The sequence below is a fragment of the Trichechus manatus genome, unplaced genomic scaffold, assembly GCF_000243295.1.
Source record: "Trichechus manatus latirostris isolate Lorelei unplaced genomic scaffold, TriManLat1.0 scaffold00008, whole genome shotgun sequence".
NCBI classification, from domain to species: domain Eukaryota; kingdom Metazoa; phylum Chordata; class Mammalia; order Sirenia; family Trichechidae; genus Trichechus; species Trichechus manatus.
Window position 1 is genome coordinate 12,391,334 of NW_004443944.1, and position 15,351 is coordinate 12,406,684.

General features: G+C 45.9%; 1 protein-coding gene across 4 annotated transcripts in view; it reads left to right on the plus strand.

Annotated features, from left to right (window-relative positions):
• The first annotated feature begins 1,508 nt into the window (after window positions 1-1,508).
• ZFP64 (ZFP64 zinc finger protein) overlaps window positions 1,509-15,351 on the plus strand; it is a 77,132-nt gene continuing 63,289 nt past the window's right edge. For 2 of the 4 annotated variants that reach the window (XM_012559225.2, XM_004370231.2), the window contains exons 1-2: window positions 1,817-1,862; window positions 5,657-5,896. In XM_012559225.2, coding sequence (XP_012414679.1) covers window positions 1,817-1,862; window positions 5,657-5,896 — 286 coding nt within the window. Of the gene's footprint in view, window positions 1,863-5,656; window positions 5,897-15,351 lie in introns of all 4 variants that reach the window. The other 2 variants (XM_004370230.2, XM_004370229.2) reach the window with 2 other exon arrangements.

Here is a 15,351-nt window from a genome sequence, read left to right on the forward strand (position 1 = left end):
TAGAGGGTTGATATGTTGTAGGGTTGTTAACCAATGTCATAAAACAACATGTATACTACTGTTTCATGAGAAACTATTTGTTCTGTAAGCCGTCACCTGAAGTACAATAAAATAAAATTAAAAAAAAGAATACTGAATGTACTATGGACTGCCAGAAGAACAAACAAAACTGTGTTGGAAGAAGTACCAGAATGCTCCCTAGAAGGAAGGATGGTGACACTTCCTCTCACATACTTTGGACATGTTATCAGGAGGGATCAGTCCCTGGAGAAGGACATCATGCTTGGTAAAGCAGAGGGTCAGCGAAAAAGAAGAAGACCCTCAGCGAGATGGACTGACCCAGTGGCTGCAACAATGAGCTCAAGCATAACGATTATGAGGGTGGGACCAGACAGGGCAGTGTTTCATTCCATTGGACATAAGGTCGATATGAATTGGAACCGACTCGACCGCACCTAAGAAGAACATCTGGGTAGATGACAATCTCTGGGTGGAACAAACTGTTTGCACTTGACTGCTAACCGAAAGAAAGGTTGGCGGTTCGAACCCACCCAGCAGTACTGTGAAGAGAAAGGCCTGACGATTTGCTTCCTAAAAATTACAGCCAAGAAAAACCTAGGAAGCCGTTCTACTCTGTAAAACATGGGGTCACCATGAATCAGAATGGGCTCTAAGGCAACAACTTTTTTGGGGGGGTGGGTGGTATGGGTAGATAGAGATCTACATATAGATACAGATACATGTTAGATGTAATAAGCAGTAAAAAGATATAGCATTCTGGAGGGAGATTGGGAGTGGGTGGGTGGGGAGATAGGGAGTTGCAATATTAAAATAGGCTGGCCAAGGACGTCTCCCGAGAAGGGGAGTTTGAATCAAGTCCTGAAGGCTTTAGGGAGGGTGGCAGCTGGCTATCTGGGCAGAGGCAACAAAAGCCTTGAGGTGGGAACATGCTGGTCCGTTGGGCGGTCAGCAGAGATTCATGGGGCTGAAGCAGAAGGTAGGTGAGCGGGGACAGATCAAAGAGAGCAGTGTTCTCCGAGTGTGAACACCGACCAGCTTCAGGGCCCCTCACCACTGAACTTCGAAATGCAAATTCTCGGGCCCCATCCCAGACTACTGAATCAGAAACTCGGGGGTGGGGGGCAGCGGCAGTCCGTGTTCTAATGAGCCTCCAGGTGATCTTGGTGCACAATAAAGTTGGAAAGTCTCCAGAGTGGCGGAGCGGGGGGCTCTTTAGCGTTGTGATCACAGTTGGTACTCTTATCTTGCACATCAGTATGGTCCTCTATTTCCCTATCTCCCTATCTGAGCAGGAGAGCAGCCGCGTGCGGCCGCTCAGCGGGAGTTTCTCCCAGGTCGGCAGCGCTCCTGCACCCCCCACCCCCAACTGCACCCGGACGCGGTCTCTTTGCAAACCAGCGAGGCGGCCCGGGGGCCGCCCGAAGCTCAGGGCTGCAGGTGCACGGGCGGCCGAGCCCGGGAGGCCCCGCGGGAGTGCGGGCGGGGCGCGCCCCTCGCCGCCCGGGGTCCCCGAAGCTTCCGGGGCGCGTGCTCACCATCAGGTCCCCGGGGCCTTGTGCCCGGCCTCGGGTCTCCCCGCGCTCCCAGGGGAGCACCGCTGCAAGCTAGCTGGGCGGCGCGGCCAGCGCCCTCTAGGCAGCGGAAGTGGCGCCGGCTTTACATCCGTCCTCCCAGCCTCGCGGAGCTGGGAGAAGGCCGCCGGGGGGGTGGAAAAATAAAAGGAAAAGTCCTCGCATCATGTAACTCCGCGCCCCGCATCGGCGTCCCGGCCGTCCCGGGCTCCCCATCTGCGGCCATGAACGCGAGCAGCGAGGCCGAGGGGTTCCCGGGCTCCGTGCAAAGTAAGTGCTTTTCCGGCGAGCGCGCGCTCCGGGGCCCAGTGCGCGCTCCAAGGCCCGGGCCCAAGCACGTCTGCGCCGCAGCCAGGAGGCCCGGGGCCCCGAAATCGGGGTGACGGCTACGAGCCGGTTCTCGGGGACCGCGGCGGGCGCGCGGCGCAGGGGGCGCCGGAGGGTGCTTGGGGTGGGCGCACCCAACCCAGCGTCAGGTGGAGGGCGCTCTACAGCCTGGCAAGACCCCTTGCAGAGGAGCGGTGGGGGGGAATGCTGTTGAGACAATCGCCACCCCCTCGGGGCATTCCCCGCCCCCCAGGCGGAGTTTGGGGGTGGGGGTGGAATTTCGGGTAACCGGGACAACGCTGATGGGAAAACTTCTGCCTCGCTGGCTCGAAATCCTTGGAACCTGGGATTGGAGGGTTTTCATGAGGACTGACTGGCTCATTGCAAAGCCTTTTCCACCTTAAAAGTGGGGCTCTGAATGGAAAACTGGGCCGTGGTCGCTTTCTTTGAGTTTGGGGTTCGTTTTTCATTTCCTGTGAGGGCAGCAGCCTTATGCCCCTGGTTTCGCCCGGTGCATTGTTTCCCAAAGTGTGGTCCAGAGGCCGAGCGCCCACCAGCCACCTGAGAGCACAAGCGCTGACTGAGGAAAGCTTCCCCGCCCCACTCGGAAGCTCTCTGGGGTGGGGCCCGGGAATCGGCCGTCCTCCTCCAGCTGCCTGAGCAATTCTGAAGCACATAAATTTTGAGAACCCCCGGCAGAGGGGTTTGCAGCCACCTGGTACATAGTAAGCACTCAGCTTGTGAGCTGCTACTGTTAACAGTTGTGGAGACATTGGCTCCCAAACTTGGCTGGGTATTGCTTATATGACTTGTGAGAAGTACAGATTTCCTCAAACCCCACCTCCCCGCCCTACCCCCATTATGACTCAGTATCTCCGAAATAGGGCTCAGATACCTGCTTGTTTAACAACCCCCTCCCTCCCTCTCCCCTCTACGCCCTCAGGTCATTCTGAGGCTGAAACAGGGTTGGAGAACCTTATGACAGATAAAGGAAGTGGGGGTGGTGGGCACTTCCCCGTGCCCCCTTTTTAAATTTGGTCTCAGTTAATTCTCACCACAAGCCCATAGGGTAGGGATCTTTTATCATTCCAAATTTTCAGCCGGGGATGCTTTCAAAGTCAAAAAGTTACTTCAGTAATAACCACGTAACCCTGTGGGGGCCCCTGAGCTGGCCTCTTGTAAGCAACATCTCATTTAATCCTCACAACAACCCTGTGAAGTAGGAGCTTCCCTTCTCCCCATTTTGTGGATGAGGAAACCCAAGTCCAAGTCACTTGTTACTAAGTGTCAGTCAGGACTCCAGTGCAAGTCAAGGTCATTACTTGTGCACTTTCCACCATACTGGGAACATCATTTGTTATTAAAACCCTCTTAGGTCCCAGTGAGAAATTGGGCCTGGATATCAGTCCCGTCTGTCGTTAAGAAATCGTCAATGATGCAAGTCCCCTCATCGCTCAGCTCCTTGTTTTCCTCTTAGGCCCATGGGTACCTCAGCAGCTACTGGGCGGGGTGCTCCCCAGAGAAGAAAAGCCTTCGTTTCTTGTGTCCATTGGTTTCAAAGAACTTAAGTGCAAACACAGCAACCATTGCGAGGAGGCGCAGGACAGGGCAGTGGTTCGTTCTGTTGTACGTAGGGTTGCTGTGAGTCGGAACCGACTGGCCGGTGCCTAACAACAACAGAGTGCACGTGGCACTCTGCAAGGCGGCTTGTAGAACACTCTGCCCCAGCCCTGAGGAGCTCTCCTTAGCAGTGTACTTCTGCACAGAGATTTCTTGTCTCTGACCTGGGGAAAATTGGATAGAAGGTAAATATCTTACAATTGTTAAGAAAAGTATGATGCTTGGACAACAACCACCTATGCACAAAGATGCTTCTCATTTTATTTAGACTTAGGGAAAATTGGAAATAACATCAATACTATATACTTGTTCAGAAGATGATGACACACGTGTACCATGGAATAATGTGTTGCCATTGAATTATTTATGCTGCTGTTATGTTCCATTGATTCCCACTCATAGCGACCCTACGTGACATAGTAGAACTGCCCTGGAGAGTTTCCTGGGCTGTAACCTTTACAGGAGCAGATTGCCAGGTCTTTTCTCCCATGGAGCAACTGGTGAGTTCGAACTGCTAACCTTTGGATTAGCAGCTGAGCACTTAAGCATTGCACTGCTAGGTCCTCTTAATTATATTTATAAAGAGCTCTTAATGATATAGAACGATGCTTATGTGATATGTGAAAAAAGGATTAATTTTACAATACCTCACGCTCTTATGCAACTTTTTAAGCGTAAAGAAAATGGAAGTATTTTGTAATGTTTATGGTAGGCATAGGTGGAAAGATTGTTAGTGATTTTCTGCCTGGTTCTTTATATGTTTCTTTTCTTCAAAATTTTCTGTTATAAACATGAGTTATCTTATAATAAGGCAAGGAATTAAAAACCTAAAAACTTAAGTAGTCATTATTTCGAGATTTATTAATTAGTTGTATTTATTTTTTTTAACAAACATTTTTATAGCACTTTCTAAGGTGGTGCCAGATACTGTACTAAGTGCTTTGCAAATATTAAGATGGTATTAACTCTTAGTAGCACTGTTAGCATGAAATAATGTCCCTATCTGTAGGAATGAATTTTGGCTACAAGTAACAAAAAACTAAAATGTCGTGGCCTAACAAGAAATCTGGAAGTAGATGATTCCAGGGTTGTTGCATGGAATCAGTGAAGTAAGGGCCCACACTTCTGATGGGATTTTAGCATTTTCCTCATAGTTACAAGATGGCTGCAGAAGCCCCTGGTATCACATCTGTATTCAAGATCAAAAGAAGAGGGGAACAGGTACTAGTACCAGCCAAATCTGCTCCCTTTTTTTTTTCAGGAAAGCCAAAATTTTCCCAGAAGTTCTTCCAGCACCGTGCTGGAGGGGTTCCCAAGAATTTAGGGGACCAAGATTATTTAGACTAGTGGTTCTTCATATGGGGGAGTATTTAGAAATGTGGAAGGATTGGTTTCCACAGTAACTGGGAGCTACAACTAGCTTTTAGTTGGGGTAGGAGATGGCTGCTGGTCCTGCAAAGTACAGGCAGCCCCACACACCAAAGAACTTTCCTACCCAAATGGCCAGCAGTGCATCATGGACCATCACTTGGGTCTGGGTACATTGCTGCTAGGACAGAACTGAGATTCCGTTTGCAAGGAAGAGAGGAGCCTGGTGGGACAGTGGTTAAGCATTCAACTGCTAACTGAAAGGTCAGCAGTTCAAACCCATCAGCTGCTCCACAGGAGAAGGATGTGGCAGTCTGCTTCCATAAAGGTGTACAGCCTTGGAAACCCTATGGGGCAGTCCTGTCATGTCCTATAGGGTCACTATGAGTTGGAGTTGACTTGACAGCAATGGGTTTGGTTTGGTATTGGTTTTGCAAGGAAGAAGAGAGGAGCAGAATGGACACTGGTCCAGGAGCTAGCCATGACTGCTGCCTAACTAAACCAACCATCAAGTCGTGTGTCAGAATTCAAGGCCATGACCTTTTGGAAGCAGATCACCAGGCCTTTCTTCCAAGGCACCTCTGGGTGGGTCTGAACCACTAGCTTTTTAGTTAGTAGAGGAGCACTTAACTGTTTGAGCCATCCAGGGCCTCCACCACTATGCCATTTTTTCCTCCTGTGGAATCTGGTTTGCATTGTAATGTAAAGCTATTTGGAGTTGATCTGTGACTTTCTTTTGTCCCATGGAGTTCCAGGTGGCACAACGGTGCTGGTTGAGCTGACTCCTGACATCCACATCTGTGGCATCTGCAAGCAACAGTTTAACAACCTGGATGCCTTTGTAGCTCACAAGCAAAGTGGCTGCCAGCTGACCGGCACGCCCGGGGCGACCCCCAGCACAGTCCAGTTTGTATCAGAGGAAACAGTGCCTGCCACCCAGACGCAGACCACCACCAGAACCATCACTTCGGAAACCCAGACCATCACAGGTACGGCTGGAGGCTGGAGGGTCGCTTAGGTTGACCTTGCTGTGCACCAAACGCCTTGTGGAACCTGTTAAAAAATACAGGTTCTCAGATCCTGCCCCCTAGGGTTGCTGATTCGTTATTTTTAACAAGCTCCACTGGGAAGCCAGCTGCCCAGCCACGTTTAGGAACTGCTAGGTTAAAACATTCAGTGTTAGCAGTTATAAAGTATTGTCACATGTTAAAGAAATCAAATAGACAAAAAGCAGGTTTCTAAAACAAAAACCTATGTTTTAAGAAAAAAAATTCTCGCAGGAAATACATCACAATTAAAGGGTGGTTGTTTCGGGTGGTGGGAGTATGTAGGTGACCCCTGGGTTTGCATTACTTGTGTAAAAGAAGAAAAAAGTGTTTTTAAAAAAAACATACAAACTGGCGTTGATGCCTCCCCTCCCCTGTGCTGTCGCCCAGAAAAACAGACCCATTGCTGCTCTTGGTCATGCTGGCTGGCTCCACCAAAGCAAATGACAAATGGATCCAAAACTTAAAGGTGCAAAATGAAATCATAAAAGTCCTAGAGTGAATACTTCACACACACCCATACCTACACATTCTTGGTAAATGTATGTAACTCGTCTTAAGGGGCCAAACAGATAATTTAAAATTATAAAGTAATGCATTTATGAGATAGTTAGTACTTAGCCTTGCTTAGTTAAAGGCATTCAAATTTTTAATTTATAAATATATACATGTTTGTTGTGTGCTGATTCTGATTCATAGCAACGCTATGAGACAGAGTAGAACTGCCCCATGGGGTTTCCAAGGAGCAGCTGGTGGATTCGAACTGCCAACCTTCTGGTTAGCAGATGAACGCTTAACCACTGTGCCACCAGGGCTCCTTTCTGTCTCTCTATCTGTATATAAGAGGGAGCCATGATGGTGTAGTGGTTAAGAGCTCAGCTACTAACCAAATGGTGAGTAGTTTGAATCCACCAGGTGCTCCTTGGAAACCCTGTGGGGCAGTTCTGCTCTGTCCTATAGGGTCGCTATGAGTTGGAATTGGCTCGACAGCAACGGGTTTTTTATACGTAGAAGACCCTGGGTGATACAGACAGTTAACACACTTAGCTACTAACTAAAAGGTTGTAGGTTCGAGTCCATCCAGAGGCGTCTTGGAAGAAAAGGCTGACAATCTATGTCTGAAAAATCAGCCATTGAAAACCCTGTGAAGCACAATTCTACTTCTACACGAGTCAGAATCAACTTGATGGCACCCGGTGTTTATGCGTATATAGATATGTATATATATACATAATATGTATTATATGTAGTATATATATGTATAACTGTGCCTACCAAAGAAGACAGGTTTGTAGACTGCACCTCACCCATCAAGAAAAAAGAATAATAAATATGGTTACAAATAAAGTTTGTAAAAAGAAGTATAAACAAAGTCAAGGGGCAAACCAACAACATGGAAAAAGTTTTGCAGAAGCTATGACTAAGGCGTAATGTTCTTCATATATAAAGAACTCCTAAAGTCAATAAAACTAGAGAAAAAGAACTAAGTGGAAAAGTTAGTAAAGGGCAGCAGATGATATATACAAGTTGTTACTAGGCGCTATCGAGTCAGTTCCGACTCATAGCGACCCTGTGTACAACAGAACAAAACACTGTCCCATCCTGCACCATCCTCACAATCGTTATGCTTGAGCCCATTGTTGCAGCCACTGTGTCAGTCCATCTCATTGAGAGTCTTCCTCTTTTTTGCTGACCCTCTACTCTACCAAGCATGATGTCCGTCTCCAGGAACTGGTCCCTCCTGATAACATGCTCACAGTACATGAGACAAAGTGTCGCCATCCTTGCTTCTAAGGAGCATTCTGGCTGTACTTCATCCAAGACAGATTTGTTCCTTCTTCTGGCAGTCCATGGTATATTCAGTATTCTTCGCCAACACCATAATTCAAAGGTGTCAATTCTTTGATCTTGCTTATTCATTGTCCAGCTTTCGTATGCATATGAGAAGATTGAAAATACCATGGTTTGGGTCAGGTGCACTTTAGTTCTCAAAGTGACATCTTTGCTTTTCATACACTTTAAAGAGATCTTTTGCAGCAGATTTGCCTAATACAATACACTATTTGATTTATTGACTGCTGCTTCCATGGGCATTGATTGTGGATCCAAGTAAAATGAAATCCTTGACAACTTCAGTCTTTTCTCTGTTTATCATGATGTTGCTTGTTGGTCCAGTTGTGAGGATTTTTGTTTTATCTTGAAGTACAATCCATACTGGAGGCTGTAGTCTTTGATCTTCATCAATAAGTGCTTCAAAGTCGTCTTCGCTTTCAGCAAGCAAGGTTGTATCATCTGCATATCACAGTTTGTTAATGAGTCTTCCTCCAGACCTGATGCCCTGTTCTTCATATAGTCCAGCTTCTCAGATTAGTTGCTCAGCATACAGATTGAATACATAAGGTGAAAGAATACCACCCGGATGCACACCTTTCCTGATTTTAACCATGAAGTATCCCCGTGTTCTGTTTGAATGGCTGCCTCTTGGTCTATGCACAGGTTCCGCATGAGCACAATGTAGTGTTCTGGAATTCCTTTTCTTCGCCATGGTTATAATTTGTTATGATCCACACAGTTGTATGCCTTTGTGTAGTCAGCAAAACACACGTAAACATATTTCTGGTATTCTCTGCTTTCAGCCAAGGTCTGTGTGACATCAGCAATGATATCTCTCATTCCATGTCTTCTTCTGAATCTGGCTTGAATTTCTGGCAGTTTCCTGTCAATGTTCCGCTGCAACTGTTTCTGAATTATCTTCAAAATTTTACTTGCATGTGATATTGATATTGTTTTATAATTTCTGCATTCTCTTGGATCACCTTTCTTTGGAATGGGGACAAATACAGATCTCTGTCAGTCCAGGTAGCTGTCGTCCAAATTTCTTGGCATAGACAAGTGAGTCTTTCCAGCCTTGCATCCGTTTGTTGAAACATCTCAGTTGAATTCCGTCAATTCCTGGAGCTTTGTTTTTTGCCAGTGCTTTCAGTGCAGCTTGGACTTCTTTCTTCAGTACCATCGGTTCTAATCATATGCTGCCTCCTGAAATGGTTGAATGTCGGTCAATTCTTTTTGGTACAGTGACTGTATTCCTTCCATCTTCTTTTGATGTTTCCCATGTTGTTCCATATTTTGCCCATAGAATCCTTCAAAATTGCAACTCGAGGCTTGCATTTTTTCTTCATTCCTTTCAGCTTGAGAAATGCTGAGCATGTTCTTCCCTTTTGGTTTTCTATCTCCAGGTCTTTGTAGATGTCATTGTAATACTTTGTCTTCTCGAGCTGCCCTTTGAAATCTTCTGTTCAGCTCTTTTACTTCATCATTTCTTCCATTAGCATTAGCTACTCTGCATTCAAGAGCAAGTTTCAGCATTTCTTCTGACATCCCTTTTGGTCTTTTCTTTCCGGTCTTTTTAATGATGTATTGCTTTCTTCATGTATGTTGTCCTGGATGTCACCCCACAACTTTGTCTGGTGTTCAGCCATTTGTGTCCAATGCATCAAATAAATCTATTCTTGAGATGGTCTCTAAATTCATGTGGGATATACTCAAGGTTGTACTTTGGCTCTCGTGATCTTGTTTTAATTTTCTTCAGCTTCAACTTGAGCTTGCATATGAGCTGTTGATTGTCTGTTCTGCAGTCAGCCCCTGGCCTTGTTCTGACTGATGATATTGAGCTTCTCCATCGTCTCTTCCCACAGATGTAGTTGATTTGATTCCTTTGCATTCCACCTGGTGAGGTCCATGAGTATAGTCGCCATTTATGTTGTTTATAAAAGGTATTTTTAATGAATAGGTCATTGTTGTGAAATTCTATCATGTGATCTCTGGCATTTTTTCTATTACCATGGCCATATTTTCCAAGTACTGATCCTTCTTTGTTTTTAACTTTCACATTCCAATCACCAGCAATTATTAGTGCATCTTGATTGCATGCTTGATCTATTTCTGACTGCAGAAGTTGATAAAAATCTTCAGTTTCTTCATTTTTGGCTTTAGTGGTTGGTGCATAAATTGCAATAACCCTTGTATTAACTGGTCTTCCTTGTAGGCATATGAATATTATCCTGTCACCGACGGCGTTGTACTTCAGGATTGATCATGAAATGTTCTTTTGACAATGAATGTGATGTCATTCCTATTCAATTTGGCATTCCTGGCATAGTAGACTATATGATTGTCCAATTCAAAATGACCAATACCAGTTCATTTCAGCTCACTAATGCCTAGGATATCTACCTGCAAGCGTTCCATTTCATTTTTCACAACTTCCGATTTTCCTAGATTCATACTTTGTACAGTCCACATTCCAATTACTTATGGATGTTTGCAGCTGTTTCTTCTCATTTTGAGTCATGCCACATCAGCAAATGAAGGTCCCTAAAGCTTTACTCCATCCACATCATTAAGGTCAACTCTACTTTGAGGAGGCAGCCCCGCCCCAGTCATATTTTGAGTTCCTTCCAACTTGGGGGGCTCATTTTCCGGCACTGTATCAGACAGTGTTCCACTGCTATTCCTTAGGTTTTCACTGCCCAGTGGTTTCAAAAGTAGACCACCAGGTCCTTCTTCCTAATTTGTCTTAGTCTGGAAGCTCCACCGAAACCTGTCCACCATGGGTGACCCTGCTGGTATTTCAAATACCAGTGGCACAGCTTCCAGCATCACAGCAACCTGCCAGCCGGCACAGTACGACAAACTGACAGATGAGTGGTGGGCGTATGAGTGGGAGAGTGAATTTTACCTTCTGAATTTTACATTGGTATGATCTTTGAATTTTTTGGCAATAAAGTTTTGCAGTTGTTTTTCTTAATATATCCAAAATAACGTTTCTGCTGTGTGTTTAAAAAAAAAAATCATAAAATAGACTTAAGGTCTGCCCCCATTACTACATTATATGCATTGTGAAGTCGGGACCTGTCCCCCTCGGGTTCACCACTGGATTTCCAGCACCTAGGATGGTGCTTGCACAAAGACACTTGATGTTGTTGAGTAAATAACAGCTGCTTACATTTCACGTCCATTGGTGAAGCTGACTGCACGTCCAGAGAGCTGCTCTGAGCCCTTGATACAAAGATGTTCCCTGCCGCTTAGCATCTCCACTGCCCAGCGATCATTCCCTCTGGCCGTGCTCGAGGTCTGCCTCGAACTCTCGGTGCGTACACTGCACAGCACTGAAGGAGCTAGAAGCTCCGAAGATAGACTGGGTTTGCATCCCAGCCTGCCCTGGACCGTGGGCCATTCACTTAATCTCTCTAGCTTGAGTTGCCATCTGTAAACAGGGCTAAGGGGGAGGTAGTGCTGGTTCAGTCCTAGAATTCTCACCTTCCATGCAGGAGACCCAGGTTCGATTCCTGGCCAGTGAACCTCATGTGCAGCCACCATCCCACCTGCTTGTCAGCGGAGGCTTGTGTGTTGCTATGATGCTAAACAGGTTTCAGTGGAGCTTCTAGACTAAGACTAGGAAGAAAGGCCTGGCAATCTACGTCCAAAAATCAGCCAACAAAAACCTTATGTATCACAATTGTCCTATTTGCAATCATGCAAAGGTGCAGGACTGGGCAGTTTCTTTCTCTTGGCATGAGGTCACCATGAGTTGGGGCCGACTTAGCAGCAGCTAACAACAACAAACAAGGGCACTAATCGTAGCTACATGACTGGGTTATTTCCAGGATTCTGCTATACTCTATCTAAAGGGCCTGGGACAGAGAACTTGGATTCAATAAGCGACTGCTTTTATTAACTTAGAGACTAATGGGCATGTGGGGATGGACGATGAGTGAACCAAATGTCTGTATTTTCTTTCCTCTCTGGCTGACTCAGCTTCTCCTGATAGCTCTGGCTTCTGTGCCAGTAAAGCAAGCAGAATCCAGTTTCTTTGGTTTTTATTAATTTATTTTATTTTTTTATTGTTGTTGAGAATATACACCGCAGAACACACACAAATTCAATAGTTTCTACATGTACAGCTCAGTGACATTGATTACATTCATCAAATGGTGTAGCCATTCTCACCCTCCTTTTCCAAATTGTTCCTCCCCCCTTAATATAAACTAGAATCCTGTTTTTGTATGTTCGTCTTTGTTTTTTTGTTTTAATTTATTTAGTTTGATGTTCTGGATCTATCTCCTCCCAAGTTTGAGCTTCAAGGTTTGGCTAGCTGGCAATTTCCAAATCTGCCGATGGATCAGGATCCCCAGGGAGCTTGTTAAAGATACTGGTGCCCAGGCCCTGCCATCTGCACCCCAATCTCTGGGCCTGAGGCTCAGGCATCTGTATTTTTAACAAGCTCCTGGGAGATTCTGGATCTCAGCCGGGTTGGAGAGTTACTCAGCACCCAAGAACCCAGTCTGACCCCCCCAAACCAGCAGCTTTCTCGAGAGACCCCTCACCCAAATGCTTTCCAGAACTTGTTTGTCCCTTCTTCAGTTCTTCATTAAGTCAAACCCTTTTCTCTCACACAGCCCGTGTCCCCTACTTGTCCAGTAATATTTGAGTGTAAAGTGAAACTTACTCTCTGCCTGATGGCTTTGAAAGCTGCCTCTCGTTTCTCAGCTGATTTTAGTACTTTAATATAAAGCCCAGAAAACCAAACCCATTGCCACTGAGTCGATTCCCACTCATAGCAACCCCATAAGACATAGTATAACTGCCCCATAGGGTTTCCCAGGAGCGGCTGGTGGATTTGAACTGCCGACCAGGGCCACCAGGGCCCCACTGTCATATGGGAGCAGTAATGTTAGGTGTTGATAAAAAACCACCCAACCCGTTGCTGTCAAGTCGATTCCGACTGTAGCAACCCTGTTTGACAGAGTAGAACTGCCCATGGGATTTCTAAGGCTGTAAATCTTTACAGAACCAGGCTGCCACGTCTTTCTCCTGTGGAGTGACTGGTGGGCTCGAGCTGGGGACCTTTTGGTTAGCAGCTGACCACTTAACCACTGCATCACCAGGGCTCCTAGCTGTTGATACTGGGGGAAAAAGTAAGCACCCCACATGCACATTCTAAGCTCATGGCTTAAAATTATGGAGTTTGGAGTCAGGTTCCTGAGTTTGAAACTTAGCTGTGTAGGGGCTTAGGAGCGGGGTGACCACTTACAAATTGCATGAGTCCTTGATGTCTCATTTTAAAGTAGGGACAAGAATAAATAGAGAGGCAATCAGATTTGGTAGTTAAGAGTCTGGGGTCCTAAACCAGACTGCCTGAGTTCAAATCCTGACTATCAGTGGCTGACCATGTGACCTCAGGCAGGTAACTTCCGGTCTTGGTGTCTGTATTTCCTCAACTGTAAAAAGGGGGCAGTAATAGTACTCACTTCAGAAGGTTCTAGTGAGGCTTCAGTGGGTTCTTACATGGAAGACACTTGGAGCTGCTCTGTGTTACGTCTCCTTACTTACCAAATCAGAGGGCTGTGAAAATTAAATGAAATAGCACATGGAAAGTGCTTATTAGCACAGGGCCTGGCTCACAGCAAGCCCTTAGCCAATAAGGGTTGAGTTCATCACTTAACCTATAATGATCTTTCCCACCTCCTCTGGTTAATTCCCACTTTTCAATCCCACTCTAAAAGTCACCTCCACCTAGAAGTCTACCCTGATTTCCCCCTCTCCTCCCACCCCTAGGTTAGGTTTCTCTCTGCTTTCCCACCTAGCTCTTCTTATAGTTGTAATTAATTAGTTATTTGTTGACAAGCCGTCTTTAATTAGCCAGAGAAGCGAATTCAGACGGAGTCAGGGATAATGCTACAAGGGCCTGTGCCATGAGAATGAGAGAAGCAGCAACCCCGCCCCCCACAGTCCCGCCCCCCACAGTCCCCCACATGGAGAGTTTTTAACATTGGGAGGAGAGTAAGGAAGCAAGGTGTGCTGGGGAGATGTGAAAGCTGTCTTCTGATAGTTGAAGGGCAGTTGTGTGGAAAAGGAGCTGCAAGCACAGGCAGTCCCAGGGTTGCTAAGGTTGGACTTATATGCAACCCGTAGTTACAACCAACCCCGTAAAGCCCACTATATTAAAAATTCGAGGTACATACAATGGTTTGTAATAAATGGGCATGTATCAAAACATTATTATTATTACTGTATATCATGTTAAAGATAGTGTGTCTGGAAGTGTTCTTTAATGTTTTTTAATGCATAGAAAGGTACACTGTATACTGTATACTAAGACAAACATTTGACTGACATTAGATACGAACTGTACCTAACTGTTCTGACTTACATTCCAATTCGACTTAAAGACAGATTTAGGAACGGAACTCATTTGTAATCTGGGGACTGCCTGTAGTCCATTTGAGCCCAGTGGGTCTCAGAGATCAATGAGCAGAAGCATCAGAGAAAAAGATTTTGGTGCTCAGTGAAATTCATGTAACAATCTTACATTTTAAGCAATATCATGAATGAATAACCTGAAGACCCGAGACCCTCCCGCTGCAAACCAGGATTCAATAAAGCAGCCAGCCTCTCAGATGCACCTGAGCGCACTGGAAAGTAGGGGAAATACCAAGGAGCCAAAAAAAACAAAACCGAAAGCCGGCAGCAAGTGTGTGAGGCTGTGAGCTGCTGGCGGTAGGGTGTCATAATGTCTGTAAACAGGGCACTTGGTTTTAACAGTCACACCAGGGTGGGGCATGAGGCCCTGTGCTCTGGCAGAAAGTGGTGGCCCGTTACACCCTCAGTGAAAGGAGGGGCTACAGAACATTTTTACCGGCGGCAAGTCACACCTCTGCTAGAAGCACCTCCCAGCCAAGGCTCAGAGGCTTCAGTCTCAGCAGATGTGGGGTGCTTGGGGGTTGTCCCTGCTGCCTTCACTTCTGCTGGGCACTCTGAGGCTCCCCATGCCCAGTGCTATTCCTCATGCCAAATCTGAGTGCAGATCGTTAAATAATAATCTATTATTGTTATTATAATTACGATAATAGCAGCCGACACCTATCCAGCACTGTAGTTCCCAGTTCACAGTGCTGTTTGTGTGTGTCTTTGAATCTTTACTAGAATGACGCTAACACCACCAACATCCCCATTTTACCCACAAAAGGACTAAAGAGCGGAAGTGTTAAGTGACTAGTTGGAGTCCCTCAGTGGGTGAAGTGGTGACAGAAGTTGGTCTCAAATCAGTCTGACTACAGATACACACACTCACACACATATTCTCTCACACACTCAACCACACACATACCCACACTCCTACACACACATATTCTCACACACACACACACACGTACTGTCATACACATATCATACATACATACACATGCACACACTCAAATACATTCATACACACACTCATACACATACTCTCACATACATACTCTTGCACACTCACACCCATACTCACACACACACTCATACACTCTCTAACATACTCTCACATACACCCACACACTCACTCAACCTATGAATGAGTG